This window comes from Vulpes vulpes, chromosome 15 (genome assembly GCF_048418805.1).
Source record: "Vulpes vulpes isolate BD-2025 chromosome 15, VulVul3, whole genome shotgun sequence".
Taxonomy (NCBI): Eukaryota; Metazoa; Chordata; class Mammalia; order Carnivora; family Canidae; genus Vulpes; species Vulpes vulpes.
This window is the reverse complement of record NC_132794.1, coordinates 12,850,786-12,877,464: the sequence shown is the minus strand read 5'-3', so window position 1 is coordinate 12,877,464 and position 26,679 is coordinate 12,850,786. Positions and strand designations below refer to the sequence as shown.

General features: G+C 35.6%; 1 protein-coding gene across 2 annotated transcripts in view; it reads right to left on the bottom strand.

The window, feature by feature from the left end:
• Positions 1 to 26,679, bottom strand: part of SCAF4 (SR-related CTD associated factor 4) — a 63,311-nt gene that overhangs the window by 18,060 nt on the left and 18,572 nt on the right. The window contains exons 2-19 of one of the 2 annotated variants that reach the window (XM_072740866.1): positions 22,555 to 22,638; positions 21,621 to 21,665; positions 19,773 to 19,934; positions 18,506 to 18,641; positions 18,051 to 18,190; positions 17,078 to 17,254; positions 12,062 to 12,234; positions 11,360 to 11,468; positions 9,612 to 9,776; positions 9,006 to 9,091; positions 8,167 to 8,357; positions 6,940 to 7,040; positions 6,403 to 6,516; positions 5,135 to 5,291; positions 3,567 to 3,724; positions 1,676 to 1,841; positions 1,507 to 1,593; positions 1,163 to 1,288 (exon numbers count right to left, since the gene is read on the bottom strand). In XM_072740866.1, the coding sequence (XP_072596967.1) occupies positions 1,163 to 1,288; positions 1,507 to 1,593; positions 1,676 to 1,841; positions 3,567 to 3,724; positions 5,135 to 5,291; positions 6,403 to 6,516; positions 6,940 to 7,040; positions 8,167 to 8,357; positions 9,006 to 9,091; positions 9,612 to 9,776; positions 11,360 to 11,468; positions 12,062 to 12,234; positions 17,078 to 17,254; positions 18,051 to 18,190; positions 18,506 to 18,641; positions 19,773 to 19,934; positions 21,621 to 21,665; positions 22,555 to 22,638 (2,377 nt within the window). Of the gene's footprint in view, positions 1 to 1,162; positions 1,355 to 1,506; positions 1,594 to 1,675; positions 1,842 to 3,566; positions 3,725 to 5,134; positions 5,292 to 6,402; positions 6,517 to 6,939; positions 7,041 to 8,166; positions 8,358 to 9,005; positions 9,092 to 9,611; positions 9,777 to 11,359; positions 11,469 to 12,061; positions 12,235 to 17,077; positions 17,255 to 18,050; positions 18,191 to 18,505; positions 18,642 to 19,772; positions 19,935 to 21,620; positions 21,666 to 22,554; positions 22,639 to 26,679 lie in introns of both variants that reach the window. The other variant, XM_072740865.1, reaches the window with a different exon arrangement.

Below are 26,679 nucleotides of genomic sequence, written 5' to 3'. Positions count from 1 at the left end.
CTTCTTATCATTATGAGGACTACTGCCACATTACTGGTGACAAATTTTAATCCCAAATCCTCTTTTACCATTACCCAGTCTGTGTACTAAGGGAAATAAAAAGCAAGTTTATTATCAGACTAAGCTCAGTCTTAGAGAGGGCAGAAGACAGCATGCTATTTGAAAACAAATTGACTTTTATTATAAACGTAGTATATGCATAAAGTAAAAATTTCCAACAGCACTGAAAGGTGTAGGCGAAAGTGAAAGTCCTGCATCACAAACTAATGTTCCATAGTCCTACATCTCAGAGGCAACTAATGTGCTCTTTCTCACCTTAAAAAAAAAACTAAGATTATGAAAGCACACATGTGCACATACATATACCTCTGAAATGGGCTCACAGGACTAGAATGTTATAATACGGGGGATGAATTAACTATCCATTAGGGGAATCAGGCGTTAATTATACTTGGCAAAACCAATTCAAAATACAGTAATTTATTTAAAAGATGGTCGCCATAACAAGTATATGAAATAACCATTTATAATTCAAGCAAGCAAGGGTAAAGCCTCTTAAAGATGTAAACAATCTAAATCATACTTCCCTTGATCATAGTAAAATTGTGGGTAAAGAGTACAACAGATAAGCTAGCAAGAGAAAATTGAGGGGTGAGAAAGCATTGCCTCAGACTGTACAACTGTCACTCAGACAATAAAGCCATTTTATTACAATGTATCAAAGAATTTCTTTGCTAGCCAACAGAGAATGCTGCCACAGCTCAGGGTTTTATAAAAAATTGGTCCAGACAGGAAAAAATTCTAAGTTGTCAAATAAGTGCTATCTCTTAAAAAGCTGGATGTCTGGGGTTATATCAATCATGGACTTCGTAACCAATTCCTTCTCAGAGATTCATCACTTTCCTATACCAAATTAAGATGTACAAATCCACACTTTTCTTCAGGACAAACAAACATGATTTCATCTTTGAGGTTGTCTCTTGGGCTACTCTTGGTAAAGACCAAGTGTACATATTTAAGAGGAAGATCTTCCTCAAAGAAAAATATCAGTCTCACAGAACATTTTACCAATGTTAGCATTATTTAAAAAAAAAAAAAAAAAAAAAAAAAAAACCTAACTTGGGTGGGGGAAAAAAAACTAATGATAAAAAAATTAACTTACCAAGAAGTGAAACAGGCTGGGTTACAGGAGGGGTGGGCAGATTCGTGGGTGCAGCAGGTGGCACAGCAGAGCCATACATTTTCACACTGTCACCAGACTCGGCGTTTCCTCTAGCCCCAGACACCACTGTTGGAATGGGATTTCCAATAGATAAGTCTTTTGTAGTGTCTTCATTTATACCAGCGATAGTAGCTAAGGAATATAATTACATCAACATGTGAAGCTGAATAATTATCTCCCCAGTCAACATTCTTTTGCCATACTATACACCCTACATAGGTCCATTCTCCCACCTATTCCCAACTCCAAGAGGACGAGTGAACACAAAGGAAAAACATGCTTACAGTTTGGGATGCTTATTGGTGGAGTGTGAGGAGGAGGAATGGATACTGGTGGAGTTATAGGAGGTGGGGGTCCAGGAGGAAGAAAACCTAGAACGAGAGAAAAGTCAATTTATGATGTGTACCTTATTTTGGGACCTAAAAAAATGTCGTCTTAAACAACTCAGTGTACCTGGTGGCAAATGCATCGGATTAAATCCTGGGCGCAAAAATGGTGGAGGAGGTGGTGGAGGAGGAACACCAGGGCCAAAACCAGGAGGGGGAATGCCCAAAGGAGGTGTGAAAGTGGGCGGCTGAAGAGCACCAACTACAGGAGGACCAGGCTGATGTGGTGGGACCTGAAGACAAAGAAAAAATAATGAAGACATGTTCCCATCCATATGGTAAATGGAGATGAAGATAAGATCTTGTTAAAAAAGTTATTTCTAAAATTGTGCTTATTGTGTGAATACATTTATATAATAACAGATGGTAATTAGTGCCCACTATAAATGACAGAATTCACATTTTTGTTCACTACTCTATGACAGCAAATTCACGTTTTATCTCATGAGCATCTACTGGTGTTCCGAGAATATGGTATGTTAAAAAATCCATTGTCAAGGTAAGTGTGAGAAATGCAACTCTAAAAACTACCTGGCAATTTACAGTGATTAAGATCACAGATTCTCTACCTTCTCCCCTTTTAACTAGCTTTGTGACCCTGAGGTATGTTATTTGGATTAAAGAGAGAATACAGGGATCCCTGGGTGGCGCAGCGGTTTGGCGCCTGCCTTTGGCCCAGGGCGCGATCCTGGAGACCCAGGATCGAATCCCACATCGGGCTCCCGGTGCATGGAGCCTGCTTCTCCCTCCGCCTGTGTCTCTGCCTCTCTCTCTCTCTCTCTGTGACTATCATAAATAAATAAAAAATTAAAAAAAAAAAAAAAAAGAGAGAATACATGTCAAGTGCTAGTGCCTGTCACTTAAACACCCAAAAAATGTTGCTATTATTTAAAAAAAAAAAAAAAGAGAGAGAGAGAGAGGATCAAATTTAATGCATTAGTCAGATTTCTTTAAATGAGTGATGCTATACATTGAATCTTATTTAGAGCCTGTGCTGGATGGGCATGTCCAAAAGATCAATTAAAGAGTTGGCAAAAAAAAAAAAAAAAAAAAAATTGCCAATGTAGGAAATCAGTTTATAAAATATGACAACTAATGTATCAAAGCATAGAATTTTCTCCTTACACAGGGAAAATCAAGGGGCGAGGCAACCCACTTTTGTGATAGCTCAGATTTATCTGATTCAGATTTAATCTGAAAAAAGTGAAAAAAGGTACAGGAAACATGCTGAGTATTTAACATACGTTATCTCATTTAATCCCCATAACAGCTCTGACCTAGGAACACCAGAGCCAAAGCCAAGAAAGAAAAGGGATTCTGTGCATTTATAGATAGGAAATTAAAACTTAGATTAGGTGACTTGCCCAAAGTCACCTTTGGAGCAAATGTAGAAAATGAACAGTGGAGCTGGGATTCAAACTATGTTCTGTCAGAATCCAGATTCTCTCCTCTGAAGTAACATACTGACCAGATAGCAGAGGTTTAAAAATATACCTTCATGTTAAATGGCCATTATTAAAAAATTTCATGATAGCACCACAAATTGAAAATTAAGAAATTCTCAAAAAACACCTCTGTTCCCCTCAAAACAGGGGCTTACTGGGATAAATACTTTTCAAGTTTCCTCAGAATATAAAAGTCCCCAAAGAATATAGAGATCCAATAAAAGAAAACAAGAGGAAGACGAATATAAAAAATGCTATTAGGTTTGCACCTCAAGTCTGAAACACAATGAATAATCTAGATAGATGTATGGCAGTATGTATTTTGATTTTATTGTTTATGAAAAAAAATATGTTGAGTATATAAACAGTTAAGTTCAACACACTAAAATATGAACTAATATGCACATTTATGTACTCATATCTTTGAACATTAATCTAAACATACATCTAAGTTTCAGAAAGGTTTATCTTTCAGACACAAGTTTAAATAAATAGTGCTCGAAATATTCTTACCTGTGGAGGTGGCACTGTTATAGGTGCAGGAACAGGAATAGGAGGGACAGGCACTGGTAAAGGTTTAGGTATGGGTGATACTGGTTCTGTATGTGAGGTTTCTGCCCCTCCATTTTGAGCAACTTCATTTTCATGCTTCTTGGGAATTCCTTTCCAATCTATGAGAGTTAAAGAAATTTAACAATACAAATTTACCATTTTCAGTTTATATTTTAAATCTAGAAATTATTTTTTAAATCCTGATTATATAAAAATCAGCAGCATGATTATTATTAAAGAAATACCTATGGGGCAGCCCAGGTGGCTTAGCGGTTTAGCACCACCTCCAGCCCAGGGCGTGATCCTAGAGACCCGGGATTGACTCCTACATCAGGCTTCCTGCATGAAGCCTGCTTCTCCCTCTGCCTGCCTCTCTCTGTCTTTCATGAATAAATAAATAAAATCTTTAAAAAAAAAGAAATTCCTATGCTTACAAATATTAATTATTTAAACGAATGAACAATAACAAGCAAAAGAATGCCAATTATGCCTGTCACACAATTGGTAGGTATTCTTTTGCCTAAATATTATATATATATATATATATATATATATATATATGTATGTATGTATGTATTAATTCAGTGAATTCTCCTAACCATCTGTAAGTAGGTTCCATCATTTTATATATGAGGAAAACAATTTGGAAATCAAGGAAAACAAGGTCACATACCAATAAGTGGCAGAAGCGGGACTCAACATATACTTATCTGGCTTGAATCTATGGTCTTAACCACAATAGTGTACTGTCTGGATTAAAAATTCCAGGAGGGAGGAGTAAGGTTCTTTTTACTCTGATCAGAAAGCTTGACACACAGGAGAGTCTTGATATCTATGCCTGAACAGAAACCTTACCCTACCCTTAAGTGAAAGCATCATGCACCATGAGGAAAGAGGTCAAGGTATGGGAATGGCCCAGCATTGTTCCACTACTTTCTGGCTCTCGAACCAACTCTGCTTGCTTGAAACTCCTTTAATCACTTACTCTCTTTTGCCATATCACCCTGCACTCCTCCTTGTCCACCTCTCTATCGATCTCCAAGTCATGCCCACACCTGCTGTTTTCCCCACTATAATCCTACTGTCTGTCAATTTGGCATTTTTAATATTCAGGCCACAAGTAACTATATACATATTTACTCTCGACTGCTTCTCTGAACATTTAAAGGCTTTCAAAGAAATTACTGTGAAGCACTGAATTAAAACACAATACCAGTAATGTTCAGTTTGACTCATTTGATCCATTAGAGGTTTTCACAGTGAAAAATCCTACTTAAGATCTATTTACACTATAATGATTAACCCAATTAGTATTATTTATCTCTGAATTTAGCACACTAAATAGAAGTTGTATTAAGGGCAAAGACTGTATCTGTCTTATTTACCATTGTTTTCTCAGTTTTTAATGGAGAGACTGGCACATAGTGGTTACTTGAGAAATCTCAAAAATCACTTCCTATTGTGAAGTACATTTTTCATATGTACAATCAAAATAGATGAATCTTAAGAGAAATTAAATACTGCTTTACCTGGATTAAGTGTATCACTGTCCAACATCCCTCCTTCACAAAAACTCTCCAGTTCTTCAGGCTTGACTTTGTCCCATGGAATATAAGTAACACCCAGTTCTACATCCCAATACTGCTTATAATCTGCCTTTATTCCTTTGTTCAAAGCCCAGGCAATCTATAGCACCAATAGTTAAATATAAAAAGAAAGGAAAGGAGAACATCAGTTTTGAGAGTTAACTGTTCCTCACATTTCTAATCACTCAGACCTGACCAAAAGAGCAAAGTAATCTGGCCTCACTATCCCCGGATTTCACTTTGACGTGAGGAAACTGGTTGACCTTTTCTCCTACTTTGTGCGAATTTAACCAGCATTACCCCCTTATCCACTCCTCCAATCACTCACTTCTCAATTAGCCAAAATAAAACTTAGAGAAAAGGAAAATAATGTTATCAGGAAGAGGCCAAATGAAGTTCCCTGCAGAGCCCAGCATACTGGGGACCACTTCCCAAAGTCTTGGGTAGCTTAGAATTTATATAAGATCAGAAAAAAATCCTTTTGCAGTGCAATCAAAGGGTAGAGCAGAGTGTTATGACACTAAGGAAATGCAGACTCTGGCCCCTAATGGAAGAATATCCATGTACCTATATCTTTTTCTCTATCCCAGTGAGTATTTTAAATAGTTTATTCTAAGAATGAGATAGCAAACTTTACTCAACTGGAAGAGCATGTGACTCTCAATATTGGGGTCATGACTTAAAAGCCCCATGTTAGGCATAGCGATTACTTAAATAAAACTTTAAAAAATTTTCAAAAGACATATAAAATCCAAGAAATCTTGAATGACAAAATACTTTACTAGAAGACATTATATTGGGCAGCCCCAGTGGTGCAGCAGTTTAATGCTGTCTGCATCCCAGGGTGTGATCCTGGAGACCCGGGATCAAGTCCCACATCAGGCTCCCTGCATGGAGCCTGCTTCTCCCTCTGCCTGTGTCTCTGCCTCTCTCTCTCTGTCACTCATGAATAAATAAATAAAATCTTTAAAAAAAAAAAGACATTATATTAAAGCACAATTAAAAATACGTTGATGAACCTATCTGCATTTTTTGTTAAAAAATGAAATTCCACAAGAACCTAACATTTAAAATGTTAACATTTAGGAGATAACCTCTTTAAAAAAGATACCTAGGAAGTACCTCAGTGTCCAAAATTAGTTTTTAGAAAGCCAAGCAATATTATGTGTTAAAAATTTTTTAAAAATGAATTATAAGGTATAAAACTGTACCTTTATGGACTTCTGGTTCACTTTATAGTTTCCTCGGCTCAGTTTCTGCAGGGCACGATAAGCATCTTGCCTATGAACCATAACAATATAGGCACAACCTCTGGGAGGAATCATCTGCTCCAAAACATTTTAATATTATAAAATATAACAAAACCAAAGAGCAATAGAATAAATAATAACCAGTTCCAACAACCCCCACTCTCCTGCCCCCTGCCTCCCCCCCAAGACAGGTTCTATAATCCGAAGTTAACGTATCCTAAACTGGCAATTCAAGTTTGGTCTCAACTGCCAGTTTTTAATAACCTTACAGTTCTCCAAGCTTTGTTAATATAGTTTTCTAGAAAAGGGTTTCAAATTAAACTTGGTTACCTAAGAAATGTGGTTAAACAGAGAATTCTAAATATGGACTCAACACCTACACTAGCCACATCTTCTACAAAGCTGTGCAAATGTAGCTTGGGTCTCAACTCCTTAATTTCATAAAATGACATTAATCACACCTGTCCACTGTCATTACATAATTTAATAAACACTCACATTAATTGATTCAATTGGACCAAACTCTTCTAAGAGACTGGCAACATCCTGTTGAGTAGTCCTTTTGTCCAGCTGTCCCACCCAGAGTGTAGTGCTACAAACTTAAAATAAAATTATAATCACAAATATATACATATTTGGTAATAAGCACTGTAACTTTTGTACAATAAAAAGAAAACCACTGTAGAAAAAAAAAAGCACAAGTCACATGATACTATAAGGTTAAGCTGTAAATCCTATATACAACTAAAAACATTCTAAAAAACTGTGGGGAACACCTGGGTGGCTCAGTGGTTTAGCACCTGCCTTCATTCAGCCCAGGGCATGATCCTAGAGTCCCGGTATCAAGTCCCACATCCGGCTCCCTGCATGGAGCCTGCTTCTCCCTCTGCCTGTGTCTCTGCCTCTCTCTGGCTCTCATGAATGAAAAACAAAACAAAACTGTGGTAGTACTTCCATAAATGGAATAGGATAGTGAACAACATAAAAGTTGAAAAAATCTGGCTCATTTGTGGACAGATCTAAAGACTTCATCTATGAAAACTCAGGCCAGAGATGCAATAATCTGCCCAAGGTCACCCTTGGCAAGTGAGCAGCAGAAGACCTAATCCCAACTCTCTCAATCAACAACCAGCCCACACTTTTCTCCACTAATACCACTGTCCATTACAGACTACCAAGCATACCTGAATGGTTTTTCTCTTATGCTGTGTCCTAGGTAATAAGCCTCCTAGAATCAGAGGCTTTACATATGCTCTACTTGCATTACAGATTAAAATTTCAATAATAACTATAACAACTACTTCAATAATAACTAGTAAATCTCAATAATATAACATACCTTATTAAATTTTAAATACATGAGATTCAGGAGATAATGCAAGCTAATATATTCTGTAAGCTAAATCTTTATAAAAGTCTCATCTGGAAAAAAATAAAATTTCTCCATTATGTATAGGAGAACTAGTTAATTGCTTTCCATTTCATACATTAAATTCAAGACATTACTTTATTCCTTACCACTGTTTGGTTCACTCCTTATTACTGCCTTACATCTAGCTTAACCATCAAAGCAAATTCAAGGGTGTACACCAAAGCACAAACAAGAGACAATAAAGCTTTATTATTACTTTTTTAATAAAGCTTTATTTTACTAACAGTTATAAAACATTTTAAACCCAGGACATGAAAAAAATAATTCAAGTTTGAATGTAAAGGTTAATTTACCACTCGCAGTTTCTGGTTTGATTTGAGGAAGCCCTTTCTGTCGGCGTTCTCTTTCTTTTTCTCTATCTCGCCTTTCTTGGGACCGAGATCTAGGAGAATGCCGGCGTCTATCTCTGGACCGAGATCGAGAACGTCGATGACGGGACCTTCGAGATCTAGAGCCAGACCGAGATCGCCTTCTTTTTGGTGACCTAACATTTTCATGAGGTGGAGAATGGATAGAACATAGAGAAAAAACTGAAAATGTAAGCAGGTATTAATCTGAGAAAGAAAAAATGTTAACTAGGTAGTTTAATGTTTGGATATATAATAATTCAATAGCGGAGAATTAAAAAAATTTTATATGTTGTAAGCTAAAAAGCATGCATGTATTTTAAATGAGGTTGCTAACTTTTAAGTGTCTCTCATCTTTGATAACTCCGCACTATGGTTAATTATGTACTTGGGAGTTTAAGAAGCTGTCATCTTTGAGAAAAATTGCTTATTGGTATCTATCTTTTCAGTTAACTTCTTTTCTGCAACAATTAAAAATGTTATGATTATAGTATTACTAATTACCTTTTCACTTTTGTTGGCTGATAAGCTTGTAAAGCAACTTTGAATACATAGTTTCTATCATTTTAAGTGTACATGCATGCAGGCATTGGAGCAACTCAAGGGGAAAAGCATGGGTAAGATGACTGACCTTAGTTTTTTACAGAACTACTACTCCCACTCTACACATGCAGACATACAAATATACCAAATGTTATTAACACTGTGTATCTAAAAATAATCCATTTTCATTTTAATGTCTCCTAAAACATACAGGATTGGAAAAACATTTTTTTATCAATTACCTGGATGCTGACCTAGATCTTGACTTTCTGTTATCAGACATGTGCCGCTTAACCTCTTGAATACAAGGCTGTTCTACTTCCATTTCCTTTAAAAATAAAAAACAAAAAACAAAAACAACCACACATCATTAAATGAGAAAACTGGAAATTAGAGAGGCAAGATGACAACAAAATCTAAAAAAAGCTAAATTACAAATCTCTTGCCTTGACAGTTTTTTTCTACTTGCTTGACACCACATTACTACTTTAATAATGACTGCCCCCCATCAGTGAGGAAAAAAATTTTTATATGGTTCACAAAATTAGAAGAAACACTTCTTGACTTCTAGAAACTCATAGAGGTTACATACAATGTTACTAAACCATTGATTACAGTGGTGAACCAGGCATTGGTTAAACATTCTATACTCTATCTCAGTCCTCACAGAATCCTATGGAAATGGGTGTTATTAATACGACCACTTTTCAGATGCTTCAGGCACAGAGAGGGTGAATATGTGGCCCAATGAACAAACTTTCTTCACATTTAAAAATGAGGATCACAAGCAAACAGGCAGGAATCTGTACATTAAATCAAGGAAAATCAATTTGAGAATAAAGTTTTACCTGATGTGCCTTCTGTGTAAGTGGTTCATTTTGTGCCTGGAAAGAAGCTTGGAAAGGCTGCTGCACGGGTGGAGTTGGAGGAATCACAGACTGAGCCATGGGAGGAAATGGAGGTGTAGGAAGAAGGCCAAATCCTGGCATCTGTCCATTAGGAGGAAGTGGAACCTTTTGTTTTTTAAGAAAGTATGTGAGTAGATTTTAAATAACGGCTACCAAAAATAATTACGAAAAATCCTTAGTTACTTGATATAAAACTAAAATATCTTCAATAAATTTGATCAAGGAAAAGCTATGTAGTGACACCCAATGATTAACCATTTCCATAGGTATAATATATATTTGAAGAACTGTTACATATCTAAGTACACAGGCTAAAACTCCTATAACTTATTTTTTAAATTATGAATACACAGGCTTGACTTTATATATTTAAAGACAATTTCATTTACATGAGGAACAATGTGACAGACTAAACTTTAAAAGTCAGAGAGGGACTGCATTGCAAACTGTCTCCCTTCAACTTCAAAGGCCTTTTGGGAGGTAGAGTGGCACTGATGTACAGGTTCATACTTTTTAAAAATTCCAAGGGGAGTTTCAATTAACATGCCTACTTTTAGGGTTTAGAATACCCTAATAATAAACCACAACATAACACATTTCTGCATGTGCCATTCCAATACCAACAATATTAAAAGTATAATTACAGGGGCCCCTGGGTGACTCAGTCAGTTAAGCATCTGCCTTCGGCTCAGGTCATGATTTCAGGGTCCTGGAATCAAGCCCTGTGTCAGCCCTATGTTGAGCTCCCTGCTCAATGAGAGCCTGCTTCTCTCCCCCCCACCCCCACGTGCCTCCCCTCCGCTCATGCTCTCTCGTTCTTGCAAATAAATAAAATCTTTAAAAAAGTGTAATTATTGTCACAAAGTATTCCTTCTAATTTATTTATAAGCTTTCAGTAACTGTTAAACATATTTTAAACAAGCTTATAAAAGACTTCCCAAACTTCATTCATCAGTAAGTCATTAAAATCACAGTATTAACTTCCTGTTAGCAAATTACAGAATGGACCAAACATAATACACATAAGAAAATGAATATGCTCTGAAGAGATTTCTAAGAACTCTTTCTAAACCAAGACTATGAAGTAGTTATTTCCCAAGGCTGGTTATAAAACAGAATCTACAGAATTTTAATACAGATTCTTTAGATTTGACTATAGTAGTGGATCCCTATACCTCTATAATTTAGTTGTGTAGTTAAGTTTAGGAAATTCTAAATAGAGGATTTGCTGAAATAAACCCAAAAAAACAAACCCTTACTAACTTGAGGTTTTCCAGAGTACTTTGTTCCTTTCACAGCAGATTTCACAAACCATATTCCTGAATGCTGAGAACTAAAAACCCTCTACAGCATCTCAACATTTACACCAAAAAAGGCTCAACACAAGGGAAAGAGCTACACCATTAAGCAAGCCAGGTCCCTGAAACAGAACTATAATCTCTTTCTAAATGACTTTAACAAAAACACCTATTATTAAATTACAAGCATGTAATATTTAGTATGCTTGTTTTAATTAAAGCTTTAAAAAAAAAAACTCAAATCAATTAAATACTCAACAGCTTTGATTGCAGCTGCAGTACTACTTAGCCAAATGCACAGCTAAATATAATGGTCTGTGAAGTGCAATCCATATGCTCTAATGAATAGATTTTCACTTTAAAACTCAGCGGCAAGAAAAATGTGTATACCTGATGATGCACTGGATCCTGCTGTATTGCCATAATTCGAGGCTGAAACTGATCCATATTTTGATGTTGTGTATATGCTGGCTGCTGCATGCCATCTCCAGGAAACCCACTAAAAAAAGATGAGCAATCTTTTTATCCATTCAAAAACACATAAGATTGTAAGCCACATTTTTATACTAGAGACATTAAGAATGTGCTGTTCAGGAGTCATTAATAATCAGTATCTTACTGAATCATGTACTTGCCTACACTGATTTATACATTCACCATTGTTCCCAAAATAAAAGCCATTTTTAACTATAAATCTGGTAGGATCTCCTCCCCATTCAAGTGAAGACCCGTATCATAATTTTAAAAAACAATGACTATGTGAGTCCACTTAAACACATTTTTTTGAATATAGTACAGTACTATAAATATATTTTCTCCTCCATTATTGTCTTAACATTGGTTTTTTTTTCTAGCTTACTTTATTGGAACACAGTATGTTAATACATATACAAGTTGCATACAGGTTCGGCTTCTGGTGAACAGTAGGCTATGTTTTGGAGAGCCAAAAGTTATGATGTGGGTTTTCAACTCTGGGCAGGCTGGCACACCTAACTAACCACCATGCTGTGCAAGGGTCAAATGCACTTGTGTTATACTTTATAATGATTCCCAAACTCTGTACCCACTGAGGAGCACAGGAAAGAAACTTACAAGGGTGCTTGTGGAGGGGAAGCGGCAGGGGTGGTGGTGGGCGCGGTGGCGGTGGGCGCTGGAGGAGCAACCGCCACAGTAGGTGTGGCGGTGGCAGTGGCGGCGGCATCTTCCTTCTTTGATTCTTCCACAGCTTCTGGCTCATCATCATAATCAAATCTATCAAGTAGCTTCTGGAATAGGTATATCAATATTCCATTTTAAAACTGGTATGCGGGGGGACATGCCTGGGTGGCTCAGTCAGTTAGGTGTCTGCCTTTTCAGCTAAGGTCATGATCCTGGGGTCCTAGGATTGAGCCCTGTGTTGGGCTCCCTGCTCTGTGAAAAGTCTGCATCTTTCTCTGCCCAACCCCCATAATTTCAAATCTTAAAAAAAAAGATTTAAAAATTGGGATTCGGATACACTACACAAGACTGATAAAAACAACGGATGTTTCCTAACATCTGTAATCCAGCACACTGTCATATACCATCTCACGTTCCCATTCGCCCCTTAGGATCTTGGTTCACAGACAAACCACTGCCACATAAATGCCATCTGAAAAAGATTTTTTTATTCTGCTTTTCTTCACCAATTAGAACAGCAGTATTTTCTTTCTGATTATTTTGTGTATGGTTATTTTGTTAATTTAGCAATATAAATATGAAAATACTCTCTTTTACACACTAAAAACTTTTGGAACTTTGCATGCATGAAAATGGGTATACATTTTCAGTTAACTGTAAAATGTACCAAGACCATCTTATCTAATTAATCACTATAAATGCCTAAAGAAAAATGTCTGGGGATCCCTGGGTGGCGCAGCGGTTTGGCGCCTGCCTTTGGCCCAGGGCGCGATCCTGGAGACCCGGGATCGAATCCCACGTCGGGCTCCTGGTGCATGGAGCCTGCTTCTCCCTCTGCCTGTGTCTCTGCCTCTCTCTCTCTCTCTCTGTGACTATCATAAAATAAAAAAAAATAAAAATAAAAAATAAAAAAAATAAAAATAAATTAAAAAAAAAATGTCTGTATGCTGGTTGCTCAAAAACATACTGAGAGGACAAAAAAAAAAAAAAAGAATGGCATAGACAGGGACATGAAAATCTTACTACCTGGGCACTAGTTTCTTCCTTAGGACTTCACAGCTCATGTCAGATTACCAGAAACAAGGAGGAGAGAGAGGGAAGGAGGGAGGGAGGGAGGGAGGGAGGGAGGGAGGGAGGGAGGGAGGGAGGGAGGGAGGGAACCCCAGCACTTCACAAGATCACGCGTCTGGAAGAAGAGTCATTTAAAAATAAGATGACCTCTGTTCAGAAAGGGAGGAAGGGAACACCACAAACACTACTACTACTTCTATTACTACCTACTGTGTTTAAATACCTACATATGATATTTCATCACACAAGCCTGCAACATAGACAAAGTTTAGATATAGTTTCTTCTTTTTACAGACAAGGAATCTAAGGACCAGGTGCTTAAGGAACATTACTAGAGCTGCAAAGTCAGCAAATGGTAGAAACTAGGATGTGGACACTACTTCAAAACTCTCAGTCCCTGGCATTCAACAAGCAGTCTTTTCCCTCAAGCTGTGTCCATTCTGGCCATAGATTTTCAACTTCAAATTCCTAAACTTACGTTGTTCTATCTAGAAATTATGGTTCTACTTTACTAGACAACAGATTCCTAAATTAGAAAGGAAAGTCTCAAAAAAAAAAAAAAGAAAGAAAGAAAGAAAAAAGAAAGGGAAGTCTCCTTCTTGGACAACACTTTCTTTCTTTGTAATTCTAGGTCATGTCATTAAGTTATTATAACTGAGCAATCTAATTATGACCCAGGCAGACACCTTGTTGTTTTACATACACTGGCATATCTAGCCCTCACAGCAACAGTTAAGTGTAGGCATTACCATCACTACTTTACAGTGCTGCACACTGAATATATATATAAGTAACTCAGCGTCAAGACAGAGTCAATGACAGGAGTCAAAATTAAAGCTCAGATTTAGATTGTCTAAAAAAAGCAAAACCTCTGGTCTTTGACATTTATCATCTATGGATATGTTCTTTAAAGTTTTTGGATTTCTACCTATTGCTTTGGAAAATGATGTGAAGCAATTACAAAATTAAACTGAGATCTAAAAAGACATTTTTGGGATCCCTGGGTGGCGCAGCGGTTTGGCGCCTGCCTTTGGCCCAGGGCGCGATCCTGGAGACCCGGGATCGAATCCCACATCAGGCTCCCGGTGCACGGAGCCTGCTTCTTCCTCCGCCTGTGTCTCTGCCTCTCTCTCTCTCTGTGACTATCATAAATAAAAATTAAAAAAATAAAAAAATAAAAAAAATAAATAAAAAGACATTTTTTTGCTTTTTAGGAAAGTGAACATCTAGGAAGCAGCCTAAATGAATTGTTCCCAATCAAGCTGTTCTACTAGCTTAAAACAGACTTTTTACTCACAGGAAAAGCAAAGAATTTACTTTTCTAAATTTCACCTAACTGACAAACACTGACCAACCAACCCACTTGAAGTAAAATAGAGGAATTACAATTCAAATTAAAAACAACAACGAAAGGATTCCATCAGCATTATTGTTATTCAACATTTTTGGTTGTTATTCAACATTTTTGGAAGTCCTAGCCCCCAGTACATTAAGAAAAAGAAACAGGCATAGATATTGAAGAGGAAAAGTCATATTTAGTAGCTTTCCAGAAATCTGAGAACATCAACTAGAAAACTAAGTGTTTAATATCATGACCATTTAAAAGATAAAAAAAAATGAACATGAAAAATGACTAAATACTCTGGGAATAAATGATGCAATCAATGCATAACACTTGTATGAAAAAAGATTTTATTTTTTTTTGAAAAAAGATTTTAATAGAGATTCTGTGTAAGCTCTTGGTACTTCTTAAATTAATCTATAAATATTAAAATTTATGCTAAAGTTCATCTTGAAAAATATGTTGTAATGGTTAATTTTATCAATTTGGTTACCTTACAGTGCCTAGCTGTTTGGTCAAATATCCATGTAGATGTTCCTGTGAAGGTCTTTTAAAAATGTGATTAACATTTATTATTTTTAAATTAACAGAATTTGAATAAAGAAACACCCTCCATAATTTGGGTGGACCTCAACTACTCAGCCAAAGGCCTTAGTGAGGACTTAGGTTTCCTAAAGAAGGAATTCTCTCAAGACAGCAACAAAGAAACCTTGCCCTGTAGAATTCAGACTCAAAACTGCAACGTTAACTCTTACCTAAATTTCCAGCCTGCCTTCTGCCCTACAAATTTCAATCTGCCAGCCTCCACAACTACATCAAATAATTCCTTAGAAATCAATCTCTCTCTCTCCCCTTTCCCTCTAGTGTGTGTGTAATGAGTTTTTTTCCCTGGAGAACACAGACTAATACATATGCCATAGAGTCTGAAATGGAAGCAGTGTGTGTAATAAACTTGAAAATGAAATACAAAACACATATATAAGCCTCAAGTATTTAAGTTGTTAAGATGCAGAAAATATATATTAGTGGGACTCAACAGTCCAAATGTCACAAACAGACAGAAACAAATGAGAATTTAAAATTTAATGACAAAAAGTGAGGGAGAAGTGGCTATTTCCAAAAAGTTCAAGATTCAACTATCTTGGGACGCCTGGGTGCCTCAAGTGGTTGAGTGTATGCCTTTGGCTCAGGGCATGATCCTGGAGTCCCGGGATCGAGTCCCACATCAGGCTCCCTCTGCATGGGGCCTGCTTCTCCCTCTGTCTATGTCTCTGCCTCTCTATGTGTCTCTCATGAATAAGTAAGTAAAATCTTAAAAAGAAAAAAAAAAAAAAAAGACTCAACTATATTGAACCCGTAGTTCTAAAATAGGTTCCAGATGGAATGAAGAGATAAACACAAGAAAACAAAAATAAAAAACTACCAAAATAAAAAAAATACTGGTGGGGAGAGTTTTCCTAAACTCTGAAAGAACATACACAAATCTGTTCCAAGCAGATAATTGCTTCTCTTTTTACTTTAGAACTTCCTGTATTATGTTTTTTTCTTGTAAGTATTATTCCTTATCTACTTGAAATTTTATCCAAACTTCTTTTAATCAGTAGTTGTTCAGCAATCACCAAGATATAATGACAACCAGTATTTACCAAATGGGTTCTTAATTTGGACTATCAGTAATAAAATTTTATCTTAAAATCTGGAAAGAATAAAACATTTTAGAGATGATAAAGCTAAAAGATTAACAGTTCTAGGGTTTTTGAACTTTTGTGGTTTTGGCAGTGAGACTGATAAAATGAAATGAGATTTTATATAGTCATAAGCCCAATAAATAGACAAGACATAAAACAGCTAAGACACAGTGGTCTGGGTTAACATTTCTACAAGAAGCTCTGCAAATCCAGCACATCTGTATCCTTAGTTGCAGCTCCTTAAACATGCCTAGGACACAACAACCCAGTTGGAAGACACTGAACCAACAAAACACTCAATTTATACATATGGTAAGTAAGCTCTAAGAGCAAAAAGCAAAAGGCAACTTAAATGTCTGTCAGTAGGGGAATGGCTAAACTGTGTGCTGTGTACATGTAATGGAATACTCCTCATAATCAGCACTCAGTGAAAATACAGATCTATTAACCTTAATGACAACAAAGAGACAAGAAGATTAAGATCAAAACAAGCAAGTTAAACACTGTGTATATGTATTTATATATTACACATATATTATGACCAAATAAAAATACATCAACAGGAAGTGAATCCAGAAGAGATATACAGCAAAAACTTAGTCATCTCCAAGTCTGGGGGTTAATGGTGAAAGCTCTCCTGTTTACTTTTCTACTTCCTATTCATTGAACATTTTTTGCAATGATATATTACATTTATAACTAGGAAAAATAATCCAATGTTTTGTTGTCAAGGGAGAAAATCTTTTAAACCACAAAACAACAAAATGAAAACCCAGAACATAGAGAAGTACTTCCACATTCCAGGTTGAGAGGTATAAACAGTTAAGGTGGGTTATATAAGAAGCCTACCTTGTCAAATGCAGTTTTTTGCTCAGGTGGGGGGAAAGCAGCTTTTTGTTCAGGTGGCTGTGCAGGAGCTGTCTTTAACTGAGCTGTGATAGCCTGGACCTGGGCCATCACAGCATTGTCAATGGCCGGAGACTGTGGTTTTGGAGGCTGTTGAAAAGTCTGAAGGATCTGCTGAAGCTTAAAGAATGGGAAAACTGATAAGCAAAAGCAACACTACAAAGTATAATCATTGTATCAAAGGTTGATTTACTAGGAAAAAAAAAATCTTAAAGGTGACTCAAAATAGCACAGGTACAAAGTAAACTGGAAAAAGAATTTTTTTTTTTTAAGATTTTACTTACTTATTCCTGAGACACACACACACACACACACACACACACACACACACAGGCAGAGGGAGAAGCAGGCTCCATGCAGAGGGCCCGACGTGGGACTCCAGAATCACGCCCTGGGCTGAGTGCAGTGCTAAACTACTGAGCCCCCTGGGCTGCCCAAGAATACATCTTTTAGTAAAGGTTAAGTCTCTTGTAAATATCAGGGATACAATGTGTGTCATTTAAGGTTAAAAATGTAAGCTGACACCCCAAAAAATGACAGTCAAAAAGAGAAATGGTCTTTAGCTTTTCCAAAGGTAAAGAAATGTTTTCTAGAATAATGTAAAAATCATCTCCAATCCAAATAATTTTGAAGTTAATCTGAAAGGCTAGAACCATGAGCAGCGATACCAACCAGTCAGCAGTTCTGAACTTCTCTTCACGGGGGTATTGCTACTGCTCAGTGTGTGGTTCCCTTATTTCTCACCTCCCCCATATTTCCTCTGTTATCCCAATGCCATTACCTTCCTAGTGAAGGTTTTTCTAGGTGAAAAGTAGAAATATTTCCTCCCTTAAATGTGTTAGAAATGGAAAATAAAAACTGACAATTGTACACATAACTGCAAGGAATTTATTAATCTTTTAGATAGGTAGTTTACCTGTTGACCTTGAGTCGTCTGAAAGAGCTGGGCCACAGCAGCAAAAGCATCAGAGCTAGGCAACTGTGGTACAGTTGGTACAGAGTTTGTAGTGGCTTGGGGAGGTTCAGAAGAAACTTTAACTGGAGGTGGAGGTGAACCTAAATAAGAAAAGGTCATTAAGATCTATGAAAACTTTAATCTTCCAATTTTCCTTTTTAAACTCCATTAAGCTTTTTTATTAAAGTAATATTCCATTCAGTTTAACATATAGGAGAAATAAAGATACTATAGCAAATACATGAAAGAGCATATTTTTATTAGAAATAAGAACTGTGGAAAGAAACCCATACCTTCCAAGATATAAATTCAAATTTCCTTCTTATGGAAAAATTCCACCAATATAAAAAGACTCCAAAATTTCTCATGTACAAAGTTATACCATTCTCTAAGTACACAGATATACTTGGCCATACCTTCATTATTCGTAACATTTTCTGCTACTGGGGCAGCATTACTGGTTCCTGCAGCCATGTCCAAAAGAGGCTGTATAATTTCAATTTTGAATACTCCATTTTTTTGCCAAAGGTTCAGTACACGAACTATTTTGCTCTGTTATGTGCAACAAAACATGAATATACAATTAATATTTGCATAAATAATGTATTATACCTTTAACTAAAAAAGAAATAAATCACTAAGCTAGTATTTCCATGCTAAGTCCACTTCATAAACAGAAAAAATAAATTTATTTTTAGAATTACAACCTGTTAAACTGCTCTAAATCAGCCTTTCTTCAGTAGTATAAACTGGAGTAAAAAACAAAGAAGGGGGAAACAAAGGGGAGGAAACAGAAAAGAAATACAACCTAATCAAAACAAACAGAATAAAAAATTGTTATTTCAAGTTTTCATTATATTTTATTTATGATTACAAAGAAATACCATCACTGACAAAAACAGTATCTTAACAAAAGTAAATGAAGTGAAGAAGAATTTCTTCAGGATGATTTTAACAGTTAAAATATTTAAGAAACTGGTCTATAACGGATAGGTAAGTTGCTTTACAGACCAGTATATATGAAGAAGATACAGAGAAGACGTGTTATTCATGGGAATAATCCTTATGTCCTAATCAAGAAATTATCTTTTGTATACTTTTTCCCACAAGAACACTCCTCCAAGAATATAAATACAGAATCCACAACATTCAAATTTATACACTGTTTCCTGTAAATGTCTTTATTCTTCATTCTTCAGAGTAGATTTAGCAGTGTGTTTCTCCCACCTACTGGGAGTTCAATGTCTTTAATGTTTTTCTACCTTTATATAGTACATAATAAAATCAGCTATAAATATGAGGAAACAAATACTGTAGTCTGATTGTTAATGAATAACATTTATGCTCCAGCCTCTCAAAATGGTGGGGAAAGCCATCAATTATTGGTCCCCTCCTTCTGAAATAAGCAACAATACGAGTACTGCCTTTCTCTATGGCAGAATTTATCACTCAATTACAAGTAAGTCTTTCCAAGAATGTCTTTTTTAAAGTCCCTTTTTCAACAGTACATCATTCCTGAAGGACTTCACAAGAAAATACACAGAGATGTTCACAACAGAAAACGCTGGGCCTTGTTTCAAGTCCACAAAGATCATCATATAATTCTCTTTCAAATATACATTTAAATAGGCTTAAATATAGAAATAAGAATACAAGTTTTAACTTAAAAACTATTAACTATACCTTATCTTCAGATGGACAAAGATATAAATATTGGAATGTGGCGGTTATGTTTTTAGAGAATCTTGGCCCAAAAACATCTTTATCAGTTCCAAACTGATGACGAGACTGTCGTACAATTGAGTCGATTACATATAATCCAGGAACCTTGTACTCTGGTTTACACTACAAGATAAAGATGCAAGTTAATAAAAGCAAAATCACAATTTGACATCCATTAATCTCCCTTTTTAAAATAAAACTCTGTGTATCTAGTGATTGTTTTTATTTAGAAACTGCTCGAATATTTAGCTCTTCTTGGCTAGCTTATCAAATTTCCCACAGGTTTGTACCAAACTACCAATTCTTTTGATACTTCAGACCCCCAGTATTTTACTTTTCTCTGGCCCCTCTAACTCCCCACAATTTCCCAGAATCAACATTACTTTACCAATCCCTAAGTCACGTCCACACAAATCCAATTGTTATGATACTCTCTACTCTAATTCATCCTGCTTAAAAAAATAATTTTTAAAATTATCAAGAAGACCATTTTAACATCAATTTTAATTCTACTAAAGTACAGTACCAGAGAAACGAAAAACTAAAAGGAGAGATCATTTTTGGTCTATCAAATTAACAAGATAAAAAGAAAAGAGAAACACACACCTGTATACATTTCTGGTGGTACAACCTTTATGGATGATGATTTAGCAATAAAAGCAAAGTCTTATTTGATCCAACAATTCTACATTAAGAAATTTATTGTAAGGAAAACAATTAAGATGCATCTAATTTTTTCTTCCAGGCCAGCCACTGAAGTGAAATGTCCAAAAGGAACTGAATAAATTGTGGAAACAATCATGCAATGAAATTTTTTGTCGACATTTTATGATAAATTCAGTGGGAAAAGTAGGTTATCAATGTCAGTGAGGTTCTTTTTTTTTTTTTTTTAAGATTTTATTTATTCATGAGGCACAGAGAGGCAGAGAGACAGGCAGATGGAGAAGCAGACTCCCTGCAGGGAGCCCAATGTGGGACTCCATCCCAGGATCCTGGGATCATGCCCTGAACCAAAGGCAGACAGAGTCAATCACTGAACCACCCAAGCATCCGAATGTCATTGGTTTTTTTATGAATGTACGTGTATATAATAAAAAAAAAAAAAGAATAGATCCAAACATAAATATAAGAGTAATTTGGGGTGGTCGCATGTAGGTAATTTAAAATTTTTTCCACTTTACTTATTTGGACTTTGATTTGCTACTATGAAAGCTTCTACCGATCATGTTTTTGGTCTGTTGGGACTCCTAACTCCTACCTCTCAGCTAGTAGTCAAAGGCCATGGATCAAAGACAATGTTACACACATGTATTGGTATATACTACATGGCACAGCTCCAGCATGGGGGGAGAGGACAGATGTATAAACCTGACAAGACAGATGTGTGCTAATCACATGGTTATAAAACCAGATACAACTGCAAAACTGAAAAATGATTTATGATAGAAGCAGGGAAAAGCTGGAAAAGCTTTACAAAGTGATTTCATTTGAAATACTTCAAGATGAGTTAAAGGTCAGCAAATTAGACAGGGCAAACAGAAGAGGAGGCACATCAAGCTCAGGGAAGAGTCATGTCAAGTACACAGGAAACTTGTTGAGTGCCTACCTCAGACTAAGTGCTCAATCAAAAGAACTGCTATAAACGTTTATTTTGTTAAAAATACAAACCTGAGTGATTAAAAAGAACATCTAGTGACAACTTTCTTTGTAGAGTGGCTTTAGAAGCAAGCATGCAAATTTACAATTTACAAAGTAAATTACAAATATTGATCATAACTAAAATGAGATACTAATAAAATGGATAGTTACCTTTTTGATGAACTTTTCTACTATTTGAACTACATGCTTATAAAGCTGAAAAAAATTAGAAGAAAATTACTGTACAATTTATATACTTCTATATTTTCAGTAATGGTATTAGAAAATACTTAAAACATAATTTGCACAATCTGAGTAATTCTCAAGATAATACTGAATGACCGATGATAATCCCTAGTCAATAAGTGAACAATCATAAATTAAAGAGAATTAACTAAAACAGAAATTACAAAAATCCCTCCAAAAAGGAGGTCTTTTTCTTAGATTCTTAATCAGTAATCCTTAATAAAGCAGTGTATCAGACAACTTTACAAAAGGGATAAAAACAGTGGAACTGGAACTAAATAATGCAGTTTCTAAAATGAGTCACTTATTTAAGGTGTGATCTTGAGGAAAACATTTAACTTCATGGAGCCTAAGCTTTTTTTTTTTTTTTAAATATATGAGGCAAATACTCGGCTGATTTATGACAAGAATTAAGTAAAACAAAGGAAAAAAACCCTTTTCATTCTCCTGTCTACTTCTGTTAATTCAATTTTCTGACACACACACACACACGCAACTATATGAGGCAAAAGATGTGCTAACTGGCTGGACTGTGTTAATCATTTCATAATGTGTTATGTGTATCAAACCAACATGTTCTATTATATTATTAAATATATTCAATTTTATTTGTCAATTATACCTCAGCAAAGCTGAAGAAATATAAAGGGGAAATACTAAACAACAAAAAAGGAAAAAAGCAGGTTTTGAAATAATACGTTACAGTTCGAACACACTCTATTCTCATATGCCTTCAGCAAAAGCTAGTTAGAACTCTTTGATTCAGGCCTAAACTAACAGAATGAATTCTCACATTTCTCAGTTATTTTCAAAATTTCTAAAACATTTTTTGAATTAAATATATTTATTTTATTCTTACCTTAATAGCTTTAATAGCAGCTTTAGTGATAAGAATCATCTTGGCTCGAGAGATGGGAGGTTTCATATCCATAAGTGAAAAGAGCTTAAAAAAGAAAAATAATTTAAAAATAAAGGTAAAGTCAGAGGTCAATTCCCTCCAGTCCTACAAAGATAATGTAATTTATTAACTAAAAGAATAACAAACTTTTGGAACTAAGTTGAATAATTTAGCTAGTAAAGAAAACCCAAGTGCTTTCCTACATACCTGCATCACTGCTAAGAAAATACAATGGGAAAATACACCAAAAATAACAAAAAAAGAAAAAATATTAAGAGATTACAAAACCTATAACTGAAAAAAATCATAAAATTTTACTGAAGAACACAAAAATAATTTGAATGGAAACATACTAGGAGTTTCTGGATTAAATGTGGCAATAATATGACTCAATATTTAATGCAAACCTCACTGAGTTTTTGGAGAACTTCAAGTAATTCTAAGGTTCATTTGGAGAAAGATGTATTCAATCAGGCAAGAAATTTAAAATGCTGGAATTAACGATTTCTTGATTTAATCAGCATAAAAATAGTGCCATATTCAACAAATCTCACAACAGAAAGTCCAACAATCACGTGCTCTCCATGAGATTTAACCACATATGCATATTTCTTCCCCCAAAGTTTAAATCCAACCAAGACTTAATGGAGCCCACAGAGTTACAAAGATAAAATTCTGACATCAAGAAGCTTACATTTAAAAAAATTTTTTTTTCTTTTTTTAAGATATGAGAGAGAGTGTGTGTGCCTGCACCCACTCATGGGACTCCATCCCAGGACCCCTGAGATCATGACCTGAGCCTAAACCAATAGTCAGACACTCAATCCACTGAGCCACTCAGGCGCCACTGTTTACTTTTGTTTAACCATGGGTATGTACCCTAGGACTTCTAAAAAGGTAATCTGTGGGTTCTTTTTTTTTTTTTTAAGTGGGCTCCAGCTGCAGTGTGGAGCCCAATGCAGCATGGCCTGAACTCATCTCTAGCTAAGATCAAGGGCTGGATGTTTAACCAACTGAGGCACCCCTAAAAAGACATTATGAAATAATTAAGTTTTAGGGCTTTATATGATCATATTTCCATTTCTTTCCAAATTATGCTGACATTCCAAATATGGAATCTCTAAGACACAGATCTTTACTAGATCACTAGGAAGCTAACCTAAAGTACCAAAGTATAAATAGCCCCACAATTGGCAACATATCCTAAAAATTCAGAGGATTTTCACAGCTTTTCACAACTACAAACACAATGGTAATATAGAAAACAGTAAGCATAATATTAGAAAAGGTATGGAATACCAGAAATAAACAATACAAGAACCAGATACTCTGGTTTAAGCAGAGAAAGGTAGAAATTTTCCTTTGGTAATACTAAGATTTAAAAAAAAAAAAATGGGAGAGGGCAGCCCTGGTGGCTCAGCGGTTTAGCGCCGCCTTCAGCCCAGGGTATGATATTGGAGACCCAGGATGGAATCCCACGTCAGGCTCCCTGCATGGAATCCGCTTCTCCCTCTGCCTGTGCCTTTCTGTGTTTGTGTGTGTGTGTGTGTGTGTGTGTGTGTGTGTGTGTGTGTCTCATGATTAAATAAATAAAATCTTTAAAAAAAAAAAAAGGGAGAAACAAAGATATTTACAAAGGGATTTGTTTAAAAAATGTGATTCTCTAAATAAGGTCATGATTATTATTTATCAATGTAATAAAAATTATCCTTGAGAATAAATGCCCACTAACAGATAACAATTAAAAAGGAAACCCGTGTGTGTGTGTCTCTCATGATTAAATAAATAAAATCTTAAAAAAAAAAAGGGAGAAACACAAGATATTTACAAAGGGATTTGTTTAAAAAAATGTGATTCTCTAAATAAGGTCAAGATTATTATTTATCAATGTAATAAAAATTATCCTTGAGAATAAATGCCCACTAACAGATAACAATTAAAAAGGAAACCGTAAACTTTGAGACTATACAAACTGATGGGAAATGAAAAAACAAACTATTACAACTTATTTCCAAATTATAAAAATGTAAACAATGTAAAAAAAGTATATTGCATGCATTTTTTAAAAAGATTTTATTTATTTATTAGAAACACAGAGAGAGAGAGATTGAGAGAGAGAGAGAGAGGCAGAGACACAGGCAGAGGGAGAAGCAGGCTCCATGCAGGGAGCCCAGGATCATGCCCGGGGCCCAAGGCGGTGCCAAACCGCTAAGCCACCAGGGCCGCCCTATCGCATGCATTTATAAAGGATATATTCTTACCATTTACAAGCTATAAAATTTAAGTCAATTGTTTATTACTGCTGTTCTATTTCCTTCTCTGTACCTTAATGTAGAGAAGGGGAATGCAAAAATGTTTATACGTGGATGTTGAGAATGAACAACAATGAGAACTATTTCTCTGTCACTAAAAGCTTACAGAATCATATTTTCATGAAGTCTAAGCAAAAGCTAATATTCATTTAATGTACCAAAAAGCACTTGATTATGTCAGCAGTAAGCAACCTGCCATATAAAAACCCCCGCCAACTGAGCACACAAGACAGACTAGTGTGCCATCCAATAAAATACTCCGTAACTTGTTAAAAAAATTAAATTACAGACTACATCATATAGCAGTATAACCATTCATGCAAAAGACCAGCAAGAGAACCCTCAAGCGCTATATCCATTATCTAAGAGACAGTGAAAAAGGTGTTAAACACTTCATGAAGAAAAAGACTTTTGGAAGAGAGGAGGGAACCAACATCTGAGTGCCTACAATGTATAAGGAAGAATTAAATTCAGTGATATATAATTTAATTTTATTAACAATTGGAGGAGGTGGGTGATGGGTATTAAAGCAGGTACTTGTGATGGGCACTGGGTGTTGTAAGTGATGAATCATTAAAGTCTACACCTGAAACCAATTTTACCGTGTGTTAACTAACTAGAATTTATATAAAAACTTGGGAGAAAAAAAAATCATATTAACAGCTAACACAGATTATCTCCCACCTGTTCTGAATGATGCCCAGGAAATGGTTTTGAACTATACTTTGTAGATTTTATAGCTCAAAAGTCCTAATAGCACATTCATACCTTTAACACAATGCTGCTAAGGGATTAAATACATACAGGACCTTAACTATGATAGGGAATACAGACAAACTATCAAGCAGGCACCTGTGCCTGTCTATATATATATATATAGTACTGACTCAGGGATAATGACAAAACATACTGAATATAATTTGGGATGTCTACTGAAATGCAGGCAGATATAAAATTAGGGATCTTGGACACGGAAAAGGTCCAGGCTAGAAAATGAAAAGTCACAGAATAAAAGCCAGGAGTACAGGTGAGGAAAAATCTATAGTAAGAAAGCCAAAAACATATACCAAAAATTCCACTGTGGTATAGAGAAAGGGACTGCACAAATGAACATCAGGACAAATACCAGAAATCAAAGGCATTTGGCACAGTCGAATATGGAAAGGTGTGCAAATCAAACCTTGTTTGGTGGCTTAAACAGAGAACTGTTTTTCAAAGTGATTTCAAAGTCAACTAGTAAAGAAGTGGCAGTTGAGGGGGTGGAAATGCAGTTTTGGATTATTTTTCATTAATTTAACAAATCTCTGAGGGCTTATTAGGAAGTATCAAGTTCAGTGTCTGGTACATTGAGCCATGTCTCAGTGCCTTACAAATGACCATTCTTAAAATACCTCTTACTTGTAAGCACCATGATGCTTCTATCAAATTTAAATTTTTTAGATGTTCTTTACTTTCCTTTACAAATGCCTTTCTTAAATCTTAAAGTTGAAAATCTGTATTTGATATAATTTATGAAGAAAAATACTACAGGCAGATAAGTTTCAAAACCAGAGATTTAAAAAATTAACTTTTAAAAGCTCAATGAATGTTACTAACATTTTACTGACTCCTTCAAAGCACAAATTTATCGGTGTCTACCTTTCACAAGGCAAAAAGGTTCCGAGACATTTAGATCAATGCTTTCATTGGATATAGAGACCCAAAAGTTATGCTGAAACTGATACACCTACCTATAACCATGTGCACTGACACCACCTATTTAAATAGAAACACT